The following is a 25,052-nucleotide window of genomic DNA, read 5'->3' as shown; positions in this document are numbered from 1 at the left end:
ACTGTGAGATGTCCTATTGTGGCCTCTGTGACCCCCAGTGGATTCAAACACACTTCTCTTAGCACCTGCATCTCCTGATTTTTCTTTTATTTTAAAAGATTGTTTTTCAAGGACAAGGACAACATGATTCAAAATGGAGTGCTGCCCTCTCATGTCATTCTTGAGTTCAGAAGTTTCTTGGGCAGGTTACTTTTCTTTTAGTCCCACCAGTTTGCCTTCTGGGAAATTCATGTTTTGTGGCCTACCATGCTGGCTGTTCCATGAATGGGTAAGGCTTGCCCCTGTGGCACTGGCAACTCTCCCCAAATTCTAAAAGTGCCCCAAAAGGGTTTTTGGGGTGTCTGTCTTGGTAAGTTAAGCTTGTATTAAGTTTGCATATGAGATGAAACAGCAGTTCTGAAGTAAATTCTTGCAGGCTTTTTTTTTCAGATTATGCAGATGTATGCAGATTCTGTAGATGTGTAGCAAGCACCACTTTAGGAGGCATTCCCCTCTTCCCTTCTTGAAGAGGGAAAATGCTTCTTAGGATGGCATTTGCCACCCACAGTTTTTAAAAAGAATTTATATCTAAGAACATTAAACTGCTGAATGATCAGCAGCACATTTTCAAGTAATGTTTTAACATGGGGTGCCCTAATCAACTGCATTCAAGTGATCGCTGCAGCCCCACCATTCCAGACTTTTCAGCTGCAGGCAGGGATTCTGCAGAAAACCTGCAAGCATTTCTCGGAAGATCAGCTGGAGTGAAATGACTTTCCACGAGGCAGGAAGCTTGAAATCCACCCATATACCATGAAGGGTGCAACAGCGTATAATAAAAAACTGTTTGAAAAGGCTTAGGTTTATTAAAACTCAAGCCACAGATAAGTGACAGTAAGAAAACTCACTCAGCACAGAACATCCAAGGTGACTTTTTGGGATCTTCAGGATAAAAGATAATCTGCCTGCACTTATCTGAGAAGCAGAAGCAGCTATTTGTTTCTGCTGAGAGTCCTTTGCTTCTCAGCGTGCTCCACAATCTTCTCTTCCACATAAAGCCCCTTCCGCTTCCTCACCGCATTCATGTACTTGCGGGCCTGGTTCTCAGAGTCTGCCTTTTCCCCAAAGTGCAAATACTCCTCCTCCGTGGTTGGTACCCAGAATGGATCATCTGAAATTACCTTAGAAAAAGAAGAATTGTACAGAGAGCTGCATTACTGGAAGGAGAGAGAGAAAAAAAGAGATGGGAAAACTAGAACTGTAATTGTCAATCATCTGCTAAAAGCGGATTTGGAAAGAGAGAGGAAATGCTTGCTTTTGAATACCTTTTGGAAAAAATAGTGAGCAAAAACCAACAGCAAGAATTTCTGCTTAATAGGTCCCTAAATGAAATTTTTTAAAAAATGGCTGGACTCTACTGTCCCTTTTTCGGAAGGGAAAATTTCTGCACAGCTGTCATCAAAAGTGTGGCTATCCCTGGAAGGATCAGGCTAAAGACTCACACCTTTCTTGCTTGCTTCCTTACATGCTGATGGCTGGGCTGGTACTTAACTCCACCCCCACAAACAGATTCATCACTATGAAGCACCACAGAGAGCTCCTATAAAGCACAGAATAAAAGCTGCAGCAGGTAAGAAGCCCCATTGGCATGGTTACCAGCCTCCCCAGAATCTAGCTATGGCCTATTGGCAGATGGAGGATGAACCCTGCCAGCAATGGAGTGCAGGGAGAATCATCAGAATTCCTGGTGAGGGAAGGCAGGTGCTTTTACCAGAGATCAGTGTTTGGTACCAGACTTTGTCTTCGCTTGTGGGGCTCAGAAGCAGGGCAGGGCTGCTGAACGCATGATGGCATTTGGAGAAGCTACTCAATGAAAGCTTCAGAAAGAAGCCCATACAGCTAGAATGGAGTTTCAATTTTCTTTCTCTGTTGGCTTCTCTGAAGGACTGACTGTGGCGTAAGTGGACCAGATCTATAAGACTCAGTTGCTTTTAAAGAAACACTCAGAGAGCCTTTTTTCTGTTGATCTTGGAAATCTGGAAGGAAAAAATGGTTGTCCTCCAGCCTGGTGCCGCGTGTCATCTTTCACTTAAAAATCCTTTTACTAGCTTCCAATATTTACAGCAGGAAACATGATGAGTCAAAAGTACTCTCTATCCAGAGCAAACTAGATTGCACCTCTGTATTAAAAGGATATCTGTTTCTAATTCAGCTGTTTTGGAAACAAAACCTGCCTCAAGAGATGTGTGTTGTCAAAGAGATAGATAAGGCTGAGACAGTGAACTTTTAAACCAGTATTAATCAATCATCAATCACATTTGTATCCTATCTTTCCCCCAAGGAGCTCAGAAGAGCTGTCTGAGGGCCAAACTAAACCTTCCTTTAATCACATGTAGCTGAGCTATGCAAAACTGTTCCTCCCCTATTCTTCTGCAGGAGTCACGGCCTTGAGTTCAACCAGATTACGGTACTTGGGGTTTAAGTGCCATCCGCCACTGTCACTTTCATCCAGAAATTCCACACATGGGGGAGGCTTTACAAAGGGAAAAAAGATCAAGAAATATTCTCCGAGCTCCCTTGTAGGTGGTGAGATTCTTGAATCACAAGAGAAAAGGGGAAATTTAAACCCTCCTCTCCTGCAATACTATGGTCCCGATCCAAATCAAGGCCATGCACACTTGCAGAAGGGTAAGGGAGAGAATCACACACAGCTCAGCCATGCATAGTTCAGCTGATGTTTAGTTGGCCCTCACTTCTTTGTTTAATCTGGTCTTGTCCACACATATGGGGTGCAACTCTAGATAGCAAGGTGGGGATGATGGGAGCTGCTGGCTTTGGCAAGGATGGACTACACTCATTCAAACACATGGGGTACCTTGATAATAGTTATGAGTTCTTACAGCTTAGAGTATATATATATAGAGAGAGTATAAGCTATTCCACCCAGTTTTCTATTGTCTGCGAATCCGATTGTCTTTCCTTGTCTTTCCTCATCTAAATCATTAATAAATGTTTTAATAAATAAATAAATAAATAAATAAATAAAGATGTTGAAGAGCTCTGGGACTAGGACAGAACTCTGTGGCACCCCACTAGCTACCTTCCTCCAGTTTGAGAAGGTGTCATTGATGGTAGGCAGGCCATGAGTGGAGCTGGCTGGAGCCGGGGGTCAGACTAGATGGCCCAGGAGACCCTTTCTAACTTGCTCTGTTTCTATATTTCTATGAGCGCTCTTTGTGTATGATTTAGCAGCCAATTCTGGATACCCCTAATAGGTTTTTCTATTTAGTTCAGTTTTTACTAATTTTCTTATCAGACTGTTGTGGGGCACTACATTAAAAGCTTTGCTAGTCAAGGTAGATTATGTCCATAGTGTTCCCTCTGTCCATTTGCGAAGTTACCCAGCCAAAAATACATGTTTGCTAGGTGGCAAATCTGTTAACCTACAAGAAGCCCTGAACAACAAGGATTACAAAGAACATTTTGTACCTGAGTCTGTATTTTTCTTACACAGGTCTCTGAAAAAAGGGAACAGATTGCAGACTAACAACCAATGTAAAGAAGGATGTAATTGTATTCTCCTTTATATTCTTTAAAGCATGTTCCCTTCAAAAGCTCTTGACTGTAAATTACACGGTTTGAGGAAAGCACAGTTCAAGAAGAACGGACAGGAGGTAGGAAACTGGGGGAGGGCAAGCCATTCATTTTATTGCTGCTGTCAACCTGCAAAGAACCTCTGAAAACATAAATAATGTTTGATCCATGGCATCTATTTCAGCATTTCAAACAGATCCAAACTCCTAAAAATAATAGTTCATAAAAAGATATTTTCACCAAGCACCAACCCCACCACAAAGAAAAATAAGAACTAGTGATTTCCTCTATGTTGTTTAGTTAATTTGTTGGCTAAAGAAAGTAAGGGCAGCTCTGCTGGATGAAGTCAGTGGTTCAGTCCAGCACCTTCTCTCTCAATACCTAGACAAATGCTTCCAGAAAGCTCACAAAGAAGGCATAAATGAAGTCAACAGCCCTGGTGAACATCTCTCAATGCTTCCTCTGAAAATGATTCTGTTTCACTATATGATCAACAACTGTTGATAAAACCTATAAACACCCATGGGTTTGTCATTTTAAAGGGGTCTACACTAAAGAACCACAATCACTTCTTGTGGCTCTGTAAGCTAGTAAGTGTGTTGTGTGAAGAAACATTTCCTTTCGTCTATCTTGAATCTACTGCCATAGGGATCTCTATGCACTGTTCCCAACGCCATGCATGGTTTTACGAACCATATTTTCCCATGTTATGTGGCTGACACGGTTGGAAACATTGCTGCGCTCATCAGCAGAGCTCTTCGGATACTCTAAACCACCTAAGACCTACTGAAACAGGACATCAGTATTCTGATGCATGTCTCAGATAAAACAAACCATCCTGACACGAATGTGCTCATACGCTTCCGTTTTACAAAGAGCAAAATAGAAGTTCAGTAAGCTTGGACCATAATTTAATCTCCTCCCTTCACTTTATTCCTCTTTTCTGCAGCATCTACAAGGAACTGTACGCCAAGGCAGACGAGAGTGAAGAGAAGTTTACCTCCCAGTGGCTGAACACCAGCTGTGGGCTGGCCAGGCCACTCGTTCTCTTCCTGATTTCATCAGCGAAGCCAAAGCTCTCTGCTACCGGCAGCACTGCCTTGATAATAAACACATCTGTACCTTCTTTCATCTCCTCTTGCAAGACCCGGCCTTCTCTTTTGGACAGGACGGCATACACACGACCTGCAAAGGCACAGAGGTTCAATGAGCTTTCTGAGTTTATCACATCCTTTTCATCCATTCAGATAATTACTGAATTAGGCGAATTAGTTAAACACAACAAGAGAGACAAAGAAAGCTTCAGGAAACAAAGTCATTCGCTACCATAAAACGTGGGAAAACCTCAGGTATCTTAGAATTTAAAAATCAAAGGCAAATCAGAAATTAGTCATCAGACAATTCAAAAACAAAACAGTGTAATGCAAAAAAAAAGTGATGAGATTTGGAGGAAGTGAATTGGGAAGAGGGGCTAAGTTGGACTATGTTCCATTCATCACATAATTCTTGGAACCATCCCTACAGTAACACTGGAGTTGAATCTCACTGCTATGTGTGATTTGTAACCACCGTCTCACCCTGCATGGACTGTCTTTCTCTTCACTGTCTACTACTTTCAGGTGCAAAACAGGCTTACAAGCTAGATGTTCTCTCAATATCACATTGCTCTTAACCTTTAGAAGAACTTAAAGCATGAACAGAAGGTATTATACAGGAGTTGTTATTTCAAATAACTAATAAATGCAGATATACCAAGAATGGGGGAAATACTACTGATTCAACCAGACATTCCCATGTGGGAGGCCACAGAAAGAAAAATAATCTTCCAGAAAAACAAAATTATTTAAGCTCAGTGTTCCAGCCAGAGATAGTGTTTCTGGACAGATGGGGTATTTACACAAGCTGCTGATTTTGTTCTTACCTAGTACGTCTGCTGTTGCCATAATTTCACAGGTGTACATGGCAGCCATGAGCCTCTGTGGCTTTGCTTGCATGGCGTAACGACATGCTTCCTTCATGGTGGCAATCAGCTGCCCAGAGAAAGGGCCATAACAGTCTGCAAGCAAGGTCTCTCCTTTGCACTTACTGGATGATTTGAGATTGGCTCGACTGCTTTCTTGGAGCTCATTTTCAGAAACCAATTCTTTATTTTTGACCCTCAGTACAGGGGCCGCGTCCTCCATTCCCATTGTCTCTTCTTGAGCATTCCTGTCCTCCAAGTCCTGCTTATTAAGTGACATTTGCTCTTCAAATTTGCTCATATCCCATTTCTCCACAGAAAAGCAGACACCCATAAGTGGTTCTTCACACATTGGTCCTGAAAGTGTAGCCAGCTGAAATCCACTTATTATACTGTTATCAAAATCCCGATACAGGCCTCCTTCTTTTGTTGGTTTGCTGCCTTCCAGGCACTGCCACACAGATCTCTTGTAGCCCTCAAATCTGTTCAGCAAAATGTTAGGCCCACATTTTCGGGGGCCAAAGGACCAGATCCCATCAACGGCATTTCTCCATTTCCAACCCTGCAGGTTTTGTTCAAGTTTTTGTTTAAACTCCTGTATCTGGTCAAGGGTCTTCTTATTCACCTCCTGAGTTTTCTTACCTTCATTGAAATAGGAGGTGAACCTTTCTATGGTTCGAATTAAGTCACTGTTCTTCTCAAGAAGCTGAGTTACCTCTTCAGGAAGTGGTGTGGCTCGGACACAAAGGGTAGCATATTTGTTTGGTGTTGTTATTGTTATGAGCCCATCTGAATCAACCTGCACACCTTCAGGGATTTTATTCTGCTCCTCCTTACTCTGGTGTATGACGGCAACTTTCTGCTGCTTTCCTATTTCTTCATTCACCCTGTCAACTTTGGGTGGCCTTGTAATGGTTTCTCGGAACGGAATAATTGGTTTTGATACACTAATTTCTACCTTGGCAAACCTACAGAAAGCCAAAACACTAAAGTTAGGCCAGAAAGCAGAGAAGAGGCAGGATTCAAAGATTCCAATAGTGAATAAACAGCAGTTATCACTTGATGCCCACATCACACTTTCACATTATCATCACAGACCTCTGCTTCCTGCGGTATGAAGCAATTATTCAGCAAGAGCAGCCAAGAAGGAGGTGCTGCTCATATTATCATGCCCACTGGCTAACCACACAGTTTGCATTGGTTGGAAAATCAGACCCTGTTGCATTTCCAGGGAAATCAGGAATGGAACAGGGTCCCCTTACAGTTTGGCTCTCTTGCTGTCACAATGCAACTAGGGCGCTCTTCTATATCTTGCATTTTAATCTGAACTAAAGAAAAGCAATGAGATGGCAGAGAAGCATTCACACGTGTAACTCAGCCAGAGTCCAAGGAACCGAGTGTGGTACACAAAAGCCTCTTATTTTATTATCACAACTGTGTAGGTAGGTCAGACCCCCATCAAGAGGCAAGTATGATGTATCACTTGAGCTGAACAAGTGAATTCACCTTCATTGGGACAGGGAAGATCTTGGCAGGGATGAAGACTATACAGATGACAAGCTAAATTTGGCACACAAGTTTGCATAAATGTTCAAGCTTTACAAGAGCAATCATAAGCATTTGATAAAATTGGCTCTTAAGGAGGTTTTAAGAAGAGGATTCTAGATGGATAATTGCTGTAACCAAATGATTTGGGAAAACATACATAATGTTTTATAATTAAAATGTGAGGGCAAGCTCAGTTTAACCCTTGATTTCTTTTGGGAAAACCACCGAGACAGTAACAGACATTAACAAAAAAAGTCTGGGTGTTGTGAAAATATACTATTTCAGCCAAGTCTACTTTCACGCTCACATCTGGGACAAGGAGTAGGGGAAGCAGCACAGCCGGGTTTACCAAATGAAGATGCCCACTTAAGGAAACTTCCTCTGCTGGCAACACCTCTATGTGAGCAAATCTGTTTGACTGCCAACAGATGGGGCGCACGCAGAGGCCCAGTACGGCCATCACAGTAACCCGGGTTTGGCTGGGTTTTCTCCCAAACCCTTTGTCACTTCGAGTGAAGCAGGACTGGCCAAGCGTGCTGCTTCTCGCCACCCGATTGCTTCCCCTGCAGCCAGGAGGAACTACTGCAGATAAAGGTATCCATGCTGGGTATTCTGGGTTGCTGGGGGAAGACAGCCCACTGTGCCAAGTCAGGACTTCCACACAGGGCATTTCCTGGTTGTTCAGTTTGGTGGAAGCAGGTGGGCAGGAACCAGCGCCTGCCTGTTCATTCACAGCTCACTGTGACGGCATGCCATCTTGGTCAAACATTCTTCTGTCTCTCAGCCTTCACCAAAAGACATTTGGAAGTCTGGTAAAGAATATCTAAATAGCAACCCACTATACACATGCTGATTAACGCAGGACATCATGCACCAGAAGCTCTCCTGCATGTGTCTTCTTGAAATGAACAGGAACTATGCTCTTGCACAACTTCCATGAGTTTCAGTTAGGCTTATACAGGACAGTGTCCCGATAGACCATGCCCTCGGTTCCAGTTTGCCTGCCTCCCATGCTATTGTCCTTAATAAAGGCTAGAAACTGCTGCCTGGGGAAGTGGCTTCACCTTGCCTTATATCAGCTATGCCTGCAGTACAGGCACGTGCTACAACTTCACGTACTTATTGTACTTCATGTGTATGCGGTGCACATATGCCGTGCAGCTGTAGCCAACCACGCTGCTAAAAAGGCATGCGCCATTTGTTAGTTTTTAATAAGGTTCTCTCCCTTACCTTTCATCTCTTAAATGGGCCATCAAGGTGGCTTTCTCCCAGGAATGCACATACCCGTACAGCAAATCAATGCAAGGGAGGAGTGATCTTGCTGAAAGCATGAACCATGTAGGAATGGAACTGTCGGTGGCATTCCAAGTTTAGCTGATTTCATAGCTATTAGAAATATTTATTGGTGTACCAGAAAGAGTGAAATAAGGACTGAGGCAGTCTTTGACCTTTTCCATACGTTAAACTGCACCTACAAATTTAATAGTCTTGCAAATGCTGCATCATATCATGAAACCTTGCACATTCCCCCCCCCTTCTCTCTTGCTGCCTCCCCTGAAACCAACCTCATTTTCAAGTCATCCAAACAGCGCTGAAGATGGACTTCTCCTGCTGTAATTAACACGTGCTCCCCTGTCTCCTGGATCAAAACCTGTACACAAGGATCAGCTTGGTTTAGAAGCTTCATACCTTTGACCAGCTGTGGCATCTCACCTGGGAAGACAAAGACATGTTCAAATGAAATGCTGCCAAAAAACTTAACTACATATAAGCAGAGACCAGGAAGAGGAGACTGTAGACTGGAGAGAAATACTGGAGAGTACAAAGAATGGTTAGACAGTCGGGAAAAGTAACATTTTACTTAGAAAGACACATGGCATGAGAGGGATGAGGGGAGATTTCGCTTTTCTTTTTAAACCACTAGCAAAGGGGCATAATTCTCTCCCGACAAGCAAGGCCCAGTCTGCAGCAGTGAGACTATAAATATACATATGAAGAAGCACAGCGTAAATGAGCAAAACAAGAGCTACATGTCAACATTCACTGCCCTTCCTTCAGAATGTGTGCGCTATGTCCGAATGCAGTTATGCAGATGGTTCCCATGCCCCAGCCAGTATTTGCTTCAGTTCATTTACTGCTGCTGCTTACCACCCCTATGGTTTTCAAAAGTACACTTCATTTAATGAATGCAGAAAATACCGAGAGAGTTTATTTAAGAAACAGAGAGAGAACTCTTACTTGGGTGTTTTGGTTCCACAGCAACTCGTACAATGGGTGTTGCTTCAAAGCTGAGTGGAAGGAAGGGTGGGCAAGCTGGGGATGAGGAGAGTGTTGCTGACTTCAGTACAAATTCTTGCAATCCTCCTATTCCTAAAATACATCGAAACACCACGTCAAAAAGCATACCCCAAAGACAAAATTCTAAAACTGTGCACAGCACATTTGAACTTGAGCATCATAGAAACCCCACAATGACCTGCCCATAATAATGAAGGCATGACACATGAGGGCACAGGGAGAGGACAGAGCTGCAAAATGCCCCTGTGAAGCCAACACCTAGACTCTCAGTGGTGCCCCTGCGGACAAAGGCTCTTCAAACATTAGAGGAAACCGCGTGCAGACTTTGCCCACACTGCGGCAGCATTCCAGTTCTTGTAAGAGTGAACAGCAGATAACATTTTGATAGACCAAGCAGGAGGGACGTACCCGGGGATACCGACAGGGCAGGCCTCAATCTGACCCTGCCCTTCCCCCATTCGGAAACCTATTTGCATCCCCTTTTCCACTGTGTCCAAGATTGCAGACCCCTTTAAAGCATTTTGGCCAACATGATTTAATGGATCCATTCAGAAATGAGCCACTTGCCCCACACACCTTTACCTGCTCATCTGTGCCCTGGATTCTGATTGGTAGGGACACTTGGGCTTTTAAGAGCACCAAAGAGATATTACAATCTGGCTACTTCTGGACACGAAGCACACATTTTTTGTTCCTCATAGGGAAGTTTATGCAATTAAAGGCAGAATCCTATGCATAATCAGATAGAAAAATGTCTTCCAATCCCAGCATGCCCTCGCCAGCATGACTAGCTGGGGAATGCTGGGAGTTGCAGAACCTTTTTCTGTCTGAACATGCATGCAATGGTTCCCTTAATATCTCAGGTGAATGATTAGAATGAGCACAAGTAACAAAGATTTAATCAACCAGGCAATATTCTTAGTTACAAGAAAATGCAATAGAGCAAGGAAAACTAAGAATGAAAGACGTTGCTATACTGAGAGCGCTAAATACTCTAGATCTCCCAATAAGGCTAAGGCAGCCTACCAAGTAAGTCCCCAGATGTTACTTGCCCACCTGTCCAAGTTTAGCTATTTATGACATCCATAAAAGAAAAATGCTGTGAGACTCCGCAGCCATATTACTGAGAAGCAACTCATTTGCCACGGGCAACCAAGATAATAGCCATCCACAAGTTTACACTAAGTAATTTACCAGATTAGGATGCTGAGGTCTCTAACCTGCCAGGAGTAACACTATGGATCCACTTGTTTACACCTGTATAGCATTCAATGCATGTATCTCTTTGGAAATAACCAAGGTAGAATGAGTTAAAAACTGCATTTTTCAAATAAACGCATGTTAAGTCACAGACTTTCAGATTGTTGTTCCATCTTTGATTTGCAGCTGAAAGGGGTGAACTGCTGCCAAATCTCCAAAGGAAAAATCTCTCTCTCTTTCCCCCCCCCCCCCCCCATGTGTGTGTGTGTAGGTGGTTGTTGTAATCGTGGTTTAGAGGAAATGTCTATGAGCTTGCATCATATTTGTTTCTACTTGTGGTCGCCTCCAGCACTGTGAGGCCAAGATTTAAAAATCTTACTATTTTATTGCTTTATTTAAAAGCTATTTTGGGCTGACAGCATTTAAGAGTTTGCTCTTAATTCCTGAGAAACACTAAATCCGTACCTCCCCCCCACCTCTCTCCTACTCCACCCTTTTTTTAAAATGAATGGAATTTTGAAAGAGCAAGGCCATGGCAGGATGCATTCTCTTTTCAGGGCATCTCCTTCCTTCCCTTTCCCTTCTGCTTGCTGTCTCCCCTCCTCTTTTTGAAAAAAATCCTCTCCCCCACAGAAAAGAGCTGACACTGCTGCTGTAGCCGCTTAGGTCAGGCAGGCGCAGTTTTGTTGCAATCTTGCAACTAAAGATGCATGTCCAAGGGGAGGCTTCCCAAACTGCTGCAGTACCAATTATTAGCCCGCAACTTCCACTACTATGGCCAGCATGGAAATGAGTAGCAGCATCTACCAGATTAGGGAAGGCTGCCCTATGGTCATTTGCCTCACAGCTCTGACTTTAAATTCCTGCATGTGCTTCTCTGTGCTCATTTTCAATGGAATGAATTTCCTAAATCTATTGCCAAGGACTCTAGGACTTGATCATGGAACATACTGCTTTGGCTAGTGGGTGGTACAGAAATCAAATAAATAATCATAATAATGGTACTAATCATGGTCGAGAATCTCACAATCCAGATTGAAGAGGTATGTGAAACGATCTGAACCTGGATGTCAGGGTTGTAAGTACGCAGCGCTAGCTCTTGAGATGGGCAGAAAGTATGAAGCTTCTGGGCTGGATTTCCCTGATGGCAACAAGAGAATCTTCCGCCAGGGGAGAACCTTCCTCCTGCGGCAGCTCAGGCTCCAGCTCGCCACCCTGCTCCAGCGCCGGCCACAGGAACTCGGGTGGACGCAACCAGAGTTCGGTCAGGACTGGGTACAACTTTGCGCGAACTGCCGCACCTGCCATTTTTTGTGAGCATTGTAATTTTAAGATTTCTGTGTCATTACCTTTGTAAATGGTTGTGGCAATACCTTTCGGCTGAAAAGTAGGGCAAAAATACTGGAAAATAAACAGGGAGAGAAATTGGTCTTCAACAGGTAATTGGTCTTCAGGATCCAGGCAGTCACAGCAGTGACACAGCCATTATTCCCGTCCCCGCTTCTTTTCAAACACATATTTTAAAGGAAAGTAAAGACCAAAAGGAAGTGGGGCTGGGGTGGGGAATGAAGTAAGTAAATGCAGGAAGAAAAGCAGAAAGGTGAGCTAAGATTTAGAATGTTTTAAATTTCAGAACTGTACAGGCTGTCCTTCAGAACTGCTGCTTGCAAGACAAGCTGACAAATTATATCATGTATCAAAATTAAAATCAAAGTTGTGGCTTGGATTCAAATTGGAGAATTGCTAGATAGACTTTACTTAGCCTCTACAATACACTGGTTACTAAGGACAAAAGGCAAGCTGGGAAAAACCATCAGCCACACGTTCAACAGATGTACCAATTTAGGTTTATGATAAGCATATCAAAACTGCAGACACTGTCTCATGTAGACACCTTCACTACAGGTGAGAATGATTACCACCACAGAGAGACCTGGAGGCCACCAAGTCAAAGGAACCTGTCCATGGGGCACAGCACAAGTCTGATCATCAGATGTTGGGATGAGGAGCTGGGGAACTGGATAATTAATCGAACTCTTTTATTGTATTACACATTTTAACATAATGTTCATTGCCCAGAAAGCCCTAAATTGGGCTATAGGTTGCAGTATATACATTTAAAAATCGATGCTTAAATAAATAAAGTTAATCTAAGATGAATCTTAGATAGTTCACCAATATTTCCAGTTGGAAACAAGACATTGGTTTAGAAGGTAAACCTCGATCTTAATATCAATCTATTCATGCCTTATCTAAAAGTACTTTTCTAAGGACTTGTACATTCTACAAATTATTCCTATTATAATAATTTTTCAAATAAATGGATTCAGTTATTGGATGGTGCACCTTATGCTGTATATAAAATCTGGAGCAGGGGGATTTCAATCAGCATCAATACACCTTAATGTGCTATGCAAACATAAACTAAGCATTTCAGTTCAATATAAGAAACATTTATCAGTGCAGAATTTTTGTATTGTGATAACTGCAAGCTGGATGGAGAATGTATATAAAAGCCAAGCATTTTTTACTTTCCATGGACAGCATGGAAAATGTGCTCACATGAAAAAGAGTTTACAGAATATTTAACCTATTGCCCAGTTTATGTGCCTCATCTGCAAATGAAGTCAGAACATTCAGCCACCAAGATATTTCACACTTTGTCCATTCAGTAAGCATATTCTTCACCAGGGCGCAATATATTCACCAATAAATGCGCAGAATATTCATGTTGCCCACTATGACTTGAAGGTTCTGCATACTAAGTAGTAAGTCTATCCAATTTCTTTTATCTTTCTAGCATATATACCAGAACCATTCCTTCACTGACCTGCACAATCACACATTCTTTCCAACATACATGGATAGTATATGAATGATAAAACAAAGATAAACTGAATATTGTTTACTTGAATATTTCACTTTCCTTAGAATCTAGGTTGGAATTTCAAATGGACAGGGTAAGACAAGCAAACGGGATTTTGTTGTTTTCTTTTAAAGATACTTCAAGTTTGTAAAGACACTCAGGATGGAATAATTCTAAGGAGTATATCATGTGTAAAAAGAAAAGGTTATTTCTTTTTACAAGAAACATCAAATTAGAAATTAAATGTTGGTTTTCAGATTAAGTGCATGAGTGGAATTAGAGTCTGAAGTCTATGGATCCAGAAATTCACTCTTCCGTATAATAGACCTGAATATAAAAGTTATCTATTGGAAAAATTTCCAAGTCTGTGAGTCTGTAGCCATAAGAATTAAAATGTTTTGAATGTTCAATTTTTGTAGGTCCCGATTGTTCATTTGTGATTTTTAAACAAGGTACAAAGCTCTGCTGTTTCTCTCCAAACAATGGATGTGACATCCATGGTGCCTGCATTAAATAATGTCTGCTACATTCAGAGCTGCTTGACTTAAATCAAGTTTCCCACTGATTTCCTGATCACTGGCACAAATCTGACAACTAAGCTATAAATGTCTCCTCATAAATAAGTCCTAGTAGGTTCAATAGGGCTTATTCCCAGGTAAGTGGGTGCAGAACTGCAACATTAGCATGAAGAATACAGGTTGAGTAAACTGAGGAATATTGTCTTCTTTCCAGGGATGCTCCTTCACTCTTTTGTGGTCCAGCTGTGCCTCACAAAAACAGGCAACAAGCAAACCCAAATGCCAATACTCAAACCAAGGTTTGACAATTATTGTGTTTAAAAGGTCCAATTCATCTATTTTACTACGTAAGTGCTTTTTAAAAACTCTACTCTGATACTTCTTTTTAGATCTGCCTTGCTTTCTCCTGTAACTAACACCTCTCCTTACTTGGCCCACCACCACACAAGCATGGAACCGTCCAATCATTGGCCCGTATTTCTTACACGTGTCTTTAGCCAGAGAAACTGAAAGCCCAGAACTTTCAAGCAACAAGTGGTAAAGCTGGGCAGAACCATTTTCATGAGATGAAAAACTGAAAAAATGACTACATTTGAGTAGGAGATAACTTCATTTTTATGAAAATCTAAGCGTTCAGCATGTTTATGATGAGGTTCAATTATAATTGTTATTTTTAAGAGAAAGTATTTTATACATAATCTTTTCAAATATTAATTACAATTGATTTTCAAAAGAAACTGGTTGGTTTTAAGATTAGGGGTGTGTGTGTGCGATATCTATATAAATGTTCAAGTAATATGGCCATAGTTTCTCTTTTCACTCGATAGAAAAAAAAGTACCAATTGTTTTAGGGAAGGGTGAGCGGCTTGCATCTTGCCCTAGTATATTCTGAAAACAGGCAGATTTTAGGTCCTCATCTTCCCCTCAATTTCTAAGTGAGAGAAAATGGATTTTTAATAACTATGCTTACTACTTCAAAGTGGCAGCTTTGTATTGGAAAATGCCTGCAGGAACAGAACGTTTCTTTCTGTTTCAGGGAAATAATGTAGTTTGGAGATTCAGAAATTAATCAAATCATGCTAAAATCTATATAAATATGAAAGCCACTTCATCATATCATATCATATCACATCACCCTAACCCAACAAGCTCCATTCATGAGAATATCCTTAGGTTAAGTCAGATCACATGAGTAAGTCAAAAGTTTGTCTTAGTATATGCATATGTTTTAACTTTCTGTGCATATAGAACACTTAACACTTCCATATTCACTAAAACATCTTGAACACAATACAACAGCATTAATAACAATGCAGTAATAACAAAGTGACTCTCAGTACTGGACAGAGGGAGGGGGAAAGAGAGAGAGAGAATCTGTTTGTATGTTCATATGTATGCAGTACACAGTATTGTAAAAACAAATAAAAGAAACAGTTCTTAAAACATTTAGGACATTCTTGTGGTAACATTAACTGTAACTGATGATGATGGAGATGGACCTAGTACTGGAGAGTCAGAGTTTGATTAAGCTGCAGGAGCGGGGTGGGGGTGGGTTACCACTGGAGTCCAGGGTCTGGATGCCATGGAACCAAAAGATGTAAATACTGTATCTCTAGAGAACTACATGGCCAGTGAGACGTGTTGCCAAAAAATATCATGTAGTTCCCTAGAGATAGCAATGGCTAACTAGAAAAAAGCTTTGCATAGAGAACTACACAACACATTTGGTAAAGTGTCTTCAGGGTCCACATAGTTCCCTAGAGATGGTCATAGCTATTCCCTAGAGATATCCATGGATTTTCACTAGAGAAATTCATAAAGGGTTTATAGCAGTCTGCGCATTTGTAGGTACAGGTTGTTCGTAACCTGGACAACATAACCTGGGGACTGCCTGTATTCTCATTGACCTGATCCACACATAACAAGCACCCTGAGTACGGCACCATGTGAGTTATCATTGAATTGTGAGTTCTGGCTGAATTGTAATTATGCAAGAACTCTACATTATGGTTTAGCGTTCTTATGGTTTAACCAGGGGTTGTTGATCACAAGGAAACCAGTGTTCGCAATGCACCAACCAAACATGGGTTCTCTTCCTGGATTGTTCATGCTTAACAAGTCATACTAAACCATGGGTCCTCAAACTACAGCCCGGGGGCCAGCTCTGGCCTGCCATGCCCATTTGGACCTGCCGGACACACCTGTGCCCACACATGCACCCGCTGCCACCCACCTCACCCCACGCATGGGGAGGCAGCTGTTTGCTCACTTGGAGAAACTTCTGTCCAAGCGAGCAAGCCACTGCCTCATGCGCTCACCTCACGGCGCGTGCCCGCCCCTGCCTCGCCTCGTGCCCCCTCGCCTCAGCGCACATGCCTGCATGCCCCGCCCCCACACACCGCTGGCACCACCAGCACTGGCACCTTTCAACTGGTCCCCTGGTTAAAACGTTTGAGGACCCCTGTACTAAACTATCGTACTGGGTCCACACATATCACCCAAGTCAAGGACAACCCATACTCTTTTGTCATTATGCATAAATGATGTAAGAAACTAACTTCAATCAACTGTTGTAAAAGGCAAAAGATTTATACGATCTGAAGAGAAACCAGAGTATAATCAACTGTTGTAGAAAGTACGAAACCTCTTTCTCCCCACCATGTCAAAAAAAGGGTTCATCACCCAGCTCTAGTGACATCCCTGACTATACACAGAGAAACATTAAGTTTTAGGATAAGATCCAGTGAAAATGCCCTGCCTGGATTTTATAACCAATCATTCTTTTTACTTGCAAAACATACAATTAACTAATTAAAACTGAATTTACTAAGACCTGAACCTATTATTCCCAAAGCCTAGGGCTTTCTTTCATAAACAGTTTCTTCCAACACACATTGTCTTCCAAATGAGTTTATAACAGTTATTGTCATGCATTGACATTGCTATCCAGTCTAAAATACCAGTAATAATTGGATGGTACGAAGTGCAACCTACAAAATGACAATTTTAGCTGAAATTAAGCTATTTTAAAAAGGTGTAAAATAAACCAAAGTGCAAATTAGAAAAGAACTTGGACTTCCAGGCCATCAGCTATAGCAAGAACAGATCCTAAAGTAGACTTTTTTCGATTTTTAGATTTAAAAGCCTTGCTGCTGTGGGTGTGTGAACAGATGGCAGAAACAGAACAATGGGAATGGTTCAAATATGCTTGTCATTACCATTCTAAGATGTTATTAATAAAGGCTTGTGTGTCATGCTTTCTAATTTTAATGCAAGAACCTCTTCCAAACCAAAGTTTATTGGCTTGAATTATTTCAACAAAAACTACTCTTTGTATTCTATTCTGGCTGAATCTGGGGCCGATTTGCTTTCTACTCGATCCCTCGGATTCCCCTCATGGCAGAACAGGAAGTAGGCTTCAGGCTCACCAGCCATTTCCTTTCTAACAACTCGCCCACATTTGAACAAACATGTGATCTCTTTCAAACGTTCACCAACATCTTTCTGAACTGAGTGGTGCATACAGAGGAGGCAACATGTGAGCCCCAAATTTTCAGTTTTGCCTGAACTTCAGGCAAAGAAGCAATTTTTAAAAATAAAGATGCAATGCTCAACACACAACACTGCGGCTGAGATTTACAGAAGATGAGGTGTTCTTTTGTAACATTCCCTCAAAAGAAATGTGGAAATGGAAGTAATCCTGCGATTACCAAGCTCTCCCTCAGGGCACCTTCTTTAATCTAAAGAAAAATCCAACCAGGCCTTTGAAAGGATAGCTATCATCATCTAGGACAGGAAAGTCCCCATGAATTAAAAAAACAAAGCAAAACTAAGTAGTGGTTATATGAAACAACCTGAAGCTAAACCATGTCCTGTGCTCAGAAGAAAAAGACATGGGGTACCCATTTGATAAGGTATATAAGGTCCCTCAAGAAAGTGACTTAATTTCCACGGCTGCCAAATGCTTACCAAAGTGAAAAAACCAACACAATCCAGGACTATCCACACAGACTACCAGAGCTCGTTAAGTTGTTGCTGCATGGGGGAAACACACAATGCCCAGAATCCCGTGTTCCAATGTTGCCTGTAAGAAAGATCATTTTCCTAATGACTGCCTTAAAGGAAGCCCATGCCACACCATGGCAGTGAGGCAAACTCTGGCATCATTTGTAACCTGTAAGATCTTCTCACCGTGAGAACGCAGCCCCTACAGCTGCTGTGCGTGTGAGCTTCTTCACTCGATGGTAAAATGAGACCCATCTGGTGAGGAGGGATGAAGCACGTGGGAGAGTGGAGCTGAGCCTGAGCAGCTGCTGCCCCGCCAGAGAACTTTTCTGCAAGGCGCTCCTGCCACCTCGCACGCTCTTTTTGGAGGGCTGAGAGGCAGAGTACAAATTAAATCAGGAAGAATCACGTGCTTATAAAGCAGCGCTCTCTAATCAGCTATGTAGGAAACCCCCCCATCAAAGTAAGAGTTCTTTCTGAACAAACAGTTATTTACTTGCATGCTTTAGAATGTGCTGCAAGCCACGTAAGCATTTTTCAGCAGAGAGTTATTGATTCTCCCTAATATTTTATTTAAAAACAAAACTCGCACTCAAGGATTCTTTGAATGCTACTGGTTGAAGACAAACTGCAGATAGCTTTATATAAGAGGCACGCATTACCTCTTCATGTGCTGGAGGCAATACAACATATTTCTACTCTGTCATTTACAGATTGTCCAGCACCCTCTGAGGAGGCTGCGTTGCGTCCTCTGCAAGGGCCACCCCACTCATGGGAAAGTGGGTGGTCGTTTTTCAGCAGTTTGCATGCTGCCTGCATCAAAACCAGAAAACGAAAAAGCAGCATCACCATGGTATGGCCTCTTTCAAAAAGGGGGAGATGGCAAGAGGAGGGATAGGCTGACAAGTTGAAATGCCAGCGGATATAAAAATATACCAAGAAAAACAGTCTGTACTCACCAGATTCAAATTTAAGCAAGGCAGAAGGCATATCAAGGGAAGAAAAGTCAGGTTAAGCGGTCCCAGGAAATAACATACCCCATGTTAAAGGATTTCAACCTTTGACAAGACAGTCTGGTATACTGGCCTAATTAATGATATATTCCAGCTTTTCCCAGCCTGTTACCTTCTGGATATTTTGGACTACAACTCCCATCATTCCTATTAGCCACATTGCCTAGTTTATGCAAAACATTTAAGTAGTTCTCAGGAATAACTGCTTGTAGTCAACTTCCTCAGCCAAATCTCATGGCACCACCACCAGGAACATCTATAGCAAGAGTGTAGACCTCCAGCCCTGAGAGGCCACATCTGGCCTCCCCAGGTCCCCCAGACAGAGATTCTGCACCCACGCCGACCTGTGACTTCAGAAAGTCCTCGGGAAAAACTTGCTATAACAAGCCCTCTTTCTAGTGGGCACTCTATCATTTGTTAGTGAGTTCTTCCCTCTCTCTTCCCATGCGGCATATGGTACGAACGCCTCGCACAGTTGCTCATACACACCAATTTGTTTCAGGGCCTTGCTGCCACCAAGGGCTCCTCAGAAGCCAGATGTGTCTGGCTGATATTTCTGCTGACTAAACGAAGATCCTTGCTTGAGCGGCGTCATGTGTCAACCACAAGCAAACAGCGGCCAGGCAGCATCTCCAAGACAAAGCAAAAACACTGGAAGCCAAATGTCAGCTGCCTTTCTCGACAACAGGAAAGTCCATCATTTGCTTCTTCATCCTATAAGGCTGCAAACGGCCGGTTCCCCTCTCTTTCACTTGTCTTTGAAGTGAACACTGTGTTGGAGTACTTTTAAAATGCAATCCTAAGTTGTAATGCCTAAGATACCATAGCTTTTAAACAAAAGCAAAGATAAATACAAAACAGCAGTCTAGAGTGTGTACAGGTATTGCACCTATTCTTCTCCAGCAAGGTCTAGAGGAAAAAAGATGCGATAATAAAAACAGAAGCACAGACGCAGTATTGAGAAGATCCATTTGTAGAGGTGGAGCAGACAGACCTCAGGCTCTTTCGTTTTCTACTAGCACCTTGTGCTCCACCACCCAGAGCAATGTGGGGCAAACAGTGGTTTGGGGATGCAGAAGCAAATGGAGGGTCAGGGTGCCCGTAAGTGCTCAGTGGTCCAAACAGCCTAATAGGGAGGAGTGAAGAGGGCATGTTGCTATTGCGAAACACACGCACTGCAGAGCAACCGGAGCGCGACCCAGCGACAGATCCCCATCTGCTGCAACAAGGTCACCAACTATGGAGCATTTTTACTCTGGAAGCTTTCTCCTTTCTGCAACCAGGATCCTGCAACCAGGATCTGTACCCAAGGATTTGCACTATGTGAGGAAGAGAGATGACAAGCATAAGCAGGATCGCTCAAGACAGTGTTTCAGATCTGTTTTGGACAAATTCCTCTACGTAATGAAAACTTAGGATGGGGGACCATCCCCTGGATGACATCTACCGCCATTTCTACTCACATGTCGCATTCAGAAAAAGCTGTGAGTAGGCTTGGATCTCAGGGCTGTTACCAGGAATCCAGTAATGAACAGTCTGGGCACTGGACTTAATTAGTCTCTATGTAAGCATTATGTTTGTCTGGTGCCGACTTTATATTCCTTTTGGTGCCAGGTGAAAACCTTTTTATTTACCCACCATTTTAAGAATTATAAATTTTAATTGGTTTTAGCACTCACAGTCGCTTCTTGTTTTTGGTTTTGATTTTTCGCTAGTATTGTTTTTGTTGTTTATGATTGCTATTGCTGTTGTTATCAATTGATATAATTTTTGTAAGCCATCCTGGGATGTTTTTTTATGTAGGACGGGATATAAATATTTGAAATAAATAAATATATTTGATATATTGACACCTGGCAGCCCCTGCAGCAAGATGGGCAGGTGAGACCATGTTTCCCCACTGCAGGCAACCTCTGCAATGAAAGAACGTTGCCTGAACTACGGTTGCCATTTTCTTAGCACCCAACAGCCAAAGCTCTAAACTAGGTCTTGGTTCTACAACATAAACGGAGTCAAAACTTTTACCATTCTGCTAAGACTAGTGATCTGAAGAATGCCATACCTCATGGTTTAATACAGCATGAAGTATTAGAAATGAACACTGCTGCAGCACTTCAGGCACCCCAGTTGGCTCTAGCTGATCCATGATAACAACCTGAACCAGCTCATGCTCCATCAAGATCTTTAGAGAGCAACTGGGTTCCCACTGTGTTTGAACCACGTAAGTGAGGCTTAAAGCTGGAAAATGGATATGACTTCAAGGATTACATTATCTATCCATTCATAAACATGCCAGAACAGGTTAATAAAGAGATGCAGCTTGAGGGTGAAGTAACCACACAATTATTTCTGGAATAATAAATGTCACAGGTCCCAGAATTTAGGTAGCAACATCTTAATTGACCTTATTTTCAAGTAAATTAACCCTCTAAGTCCCTAGCTGCCTGATATGGGACAAACTTGGAAAACCCCTTCAGTGACGTCAGAGCAGCTCAGCCAATGATCATGAGAAATAAGGCAAGAGAAAGCAAGGCCCTGAGAATGGAGTTTTAACAACATGAGGCCTAAGGGTAGCACAGAATTAAATGCTATAACATCAGTTGTGTTTGACCACAAATAAGTCTATAGGATTCATTCTATATACAACCCTACCCTGTTCTAAAACTCTAACCTTAGCAGTGCTTGCTGAAACTTAGTTAACATTTTCCAGTGCACCAAATCTGAGCAAACTTGATGTTATTAGACTAACTTCTTCTTTCACTGAACTCTTCGCAAAACAAAACCAGCTTTCTGACCTGCACCCAGGCCAGAACCACCAATAAAACACTTTTGCAATTTTACCCACATAATAAAGCACGAAGGAAATATTTTTCTTTTATTAAGCATACATTAAAATATACTGCTGAGAGATCTAATGCCACAAAATACAAAGCACAAGTATTTAATTGCAGGGCACTTGGAGAGGGAAAAAAATACAGCTGGTGGTAGCCACAGTTTGCCTGCTCCAAACAAGCTATGGCTCCCACAAAGCAGGACCTGGCAGGACACCTGGGAGAAGGGAGTGTCTGAGCCTATGTCACCACACCGATGGTCCGTGTTAAGGATTAGCATTGCTGGACACCTGTCCAGGCCTGTGCCCAACAGGGACCCCACTGCTAACAGTGCTAGCTCCCGGCCCTGTAGTTCCTTTCCTTGCAACTGCGATTTGTTCACCTACTCCAGGGGTCCTCAAACTTTTTCAATAGGGGGCCAGCTGAAAGGCAGTGGCGATCGGCGTGGGCTGGTGAGGCGAGGGTGCCTGGGTGTACGGGCTGGTGAGGCGGCGTGGGGCACCCATGGTGGTGGTTCACTTGCTTGGAGATCTCCCAGCAAGTCCAAAACTATCTCCGAGTGAGCAAGCCACCGCCGGCGAGGCGGCAAGTGTCCACGCCGGATAAATGGGCATGGCGGGCCGGATTTGTCCCGTGGGCCATAGTTTGAGGACTCATGACCTACTGTCTCTCAGTCCCATAGCATACGAAGAAAAGCAAGCAAAAGGACAACCAGTTGCTACTACTCACTTATTCACCTGCGCGCTCTCTCTCGCATCCTCTCCAAGGGAGAGTTAGATTCAGAGACAAAGTAAGAGGCAGTTACAAGCAGGCAAGGCAGGGCTTATTGTGGGCATCTTGCTGAAGGACTCCCCAAAACCTAGAGTCAACACTGCAGGATGGTAAAGCAATGGATTAGCCATAATGTCTGGGCCAACTATGGGATGATTTTTTTTTAAAGTTGGGGAATAAAGAAGTGTTCTAAATTTTGGTAAATGTCTACTGTGATCTAAAAGTGAGAATGGAGAGTTTGGAAAAGAGGGTTTTATTTTTCAGCATTAAACACATATATTCCACAGCAGTCTCTTCGTCAGCACCTGTAAAAATATACAAACCTGAATGCCTGCAGAAAGCTCTTGCAGTATTAATGCAATGGTATGTTTGTTTTTACTGCATGTTATTGTACTGAAAGAGATACTTTATGAAGGTCTTCATTTGTACTGATTTTTTTAAAGCTTTTTTTTTTAAGTAAACCTGTGGATAGGGAAAGCAAAATGATGGAAGCCTGTTTTCTGCAATCGTGTTGCTTGCTACTTTTTGAAGTATTGCCTTGAGTTGTCCTCCAACTCTCTGATCAAAGTCAGGCGATGCTCCGGGGAGGTGGGACCCAGCCACATCATGCCATTGAAATGCTTGTGGCAACCAGACACAAGCCAAAGAGGATGACAGCTTTTCAAAACACTGCCTGTTGCCAACTGCTTCCTTTAAATGGGGCAATGTGGCCAAAACCACATCAGCTTTGAGGTCACTTCAGCCTTTGGGACGAGTTAACAAGGAAAACCAAGTGCCTAGCAGTCTGCGGATTCTTGAGATTAGACTTTTACTTGCTTATTTTAACGCTGACAAGTTTAAAAAGAAGCATGTGTGGGCACGATGGACGTTACTTCCAAATGTAGATCAGAAAATGAGCACGTCAGAGAAAATTGCCAATATAACCTGGGACCACTGCGGACATGGCACTGCCTGATTATTTAAGCGCAGCTTAGATACTTAACCGGGAATGCCGCGGTGAGCTTGTGGGCTCCTTTTTCAGAGGCTTCTCCTTCATGTTTTTTTCGTTGTCAACCAGGATTTAATGATACATCTGCTCCAATATTAATGGCAACTTTCAAACCCTGAAAACCTGTTCATAATGAATCGCAATACCACAGACTAGTCAATCAAGCACAGGCAGCATGGTCAGCGCTGGGGCTGGCGGGAGTTGTAGTCCAATACAGCTAGAGCACACTAGGTTTGAGAAGGCTGCCCTGTCTCTTAAATATGGTTACAGGACTGGGAAAAGGCACATCTGCACCAAACCCTGGCAACTTTAACCATACGTAAGGCAGCTGCCACAAACTGATTTATGAAAATGAGTAGTCCATAACCAGTATACATCATTTCCCGCATCAAATAAATTTTGCACAGGCTTAGCGTACAGAATTTATTCTGCTTCTGAAGGTCATACGTTTGCCTGGATCAGTTATCGGGCCTAACACCAGTAAATACCAACAACTTTTGTTATCAAATAATTCAAAGCATTTCTTTAACATGCCAGAAATGCTTCTCGTACTCATGAACCAATATAATTCTGCAGTCATTGAGTGGAGGTGCCATGCCAGGTGGTAGATGCCATTCCTGAATGCTCTGCCTCAAAGAAACATTGCTGTAAGTTTAAAAAGGGGCCCTTTCGTGAAAAACGTTGCTACCTGTACCACTTGGCAGAGAAACGTTTGCTGCTTTTTGACGTTTCTCTGTGCGCGCCCATGCATGCTTGATGTGCTTTTCCAACCTGCAGTCTGAGGTGGCACAGCTCAACTCGTTCCAGTCTCTGTCCTTCCGTAAATGTAGACAGGCTCTACAGGATGGCTTCCAGAAATGGCTAGAGAGATGCTGTAAGTGAATCAATGCTTTCCACTGATGTTTTGGTAGAACATCCAAACTACTCCATGGAAGTACAAAGGGATATGTGTATTCTCAGTACAGTCTACCCAGTGCTACTTTTGCCCTGTGAACAGATACCTAAACATTCTTTCTACCAATTACAGACAGTAGAAAATACTAAAAATAGAGCGACTGCCATCACATTAACCCACTTTAACACACTCTTGTCTTTGCAGCTGATTAAAATACCAGACTTTTGACAAGACTCTTGTGCACATCTACTAGTGATGCTAGTATTATAACAGTCAGCACTAAACCAGTGATAAGAGGAATAGTTTTTGTGGGGAGAAGGGAATAAGGAATAGCTCTATGTTGGATTAGGCTTAAGAGATGCAAGTGGACCCTAATTCATTTCTTAAAATTGTAAATAAAGAGTAAAGAAAAATGGTTTAGGGGCCTTTAATCCACAATAAAACTGAAGAATGGCACATAACATTTACTGGAAGAACTATGCCGTTTCGCAGGTCTTTTCCTTATACCCCCCCTCCCGATCTCCCATAAGTTTTCAAAGCACTATGTACGAAAAATAAGTGCACTACGTACTACAAAAAAGCTGTT

General features: G+C 42.5%; 1 protein-coding gene across 3 annotated transcripts in view; it reads right to left on the bottom strand.

The window, feature by feature from the left end:
* Positions 1 to 823: 823 nt before the first annotated feature.
* Positions 824 to 25,052, bottom strand: part of EFL1 (elongation factor like GTPase 1) — a 57,497-nt gene continuing 33,268 nt past the window's right edge. For 2 of the 3 annotated variants that reach the window (XM_044438728.1, XM_044438727.1), the window contains exons 16-20: positions 9,320 to 9,451; positions 8,647 to 8,794; positions 5,495 to 6,501; positions 4,574 to 4,758; positions 824 to 1,160 (exon numbers count right to left, since the gene is read on the bottom strand). In XM_044438728.1, the coding sequence (XP_044294663.1) occupies positions 972 to 1,160; positions 4,574 to 4,758; positions 5,495 to 6,501; positions 8,647 to 8,794; positions 9,320 to 9,451 (1,661 nt within the window). In that variant the 3' untranslated portion in view covers positions 824 to 971. Of the gene's footprint in view, positions 1,161 to 3,164; positions 3,498 to 4,573; positions 4,759 to 5,494; positions 6,502 to 8,646; positions 8,795 to 9,319; positions 9,452 to 25,052 lie in introns of those variants that run through there. The other variant, XM_044438729.1, reaches the window with a different exon arrangement.

This window comes from Varanus komodoensis, unplaced genomic scaffold (assembly GCF_004798865.1).
Source record: "Varanus komodoensis strain SLA01 unplaced genomic scaffold, ASM479886v1 scaffold33, whole genome shotgun sequence".
NCBI classification, from domain to species: Eukaryota; Metazoa; Chordata; class Lepidosauria; order Squamata; family Varanidae; genus Varanus; species Varanus komodoensis.
The sequence above is the reverse complement of the archived record's forward strand: the minus strand, read 5'-3'. Positions and strand labels throughout refer to the sequence as shown.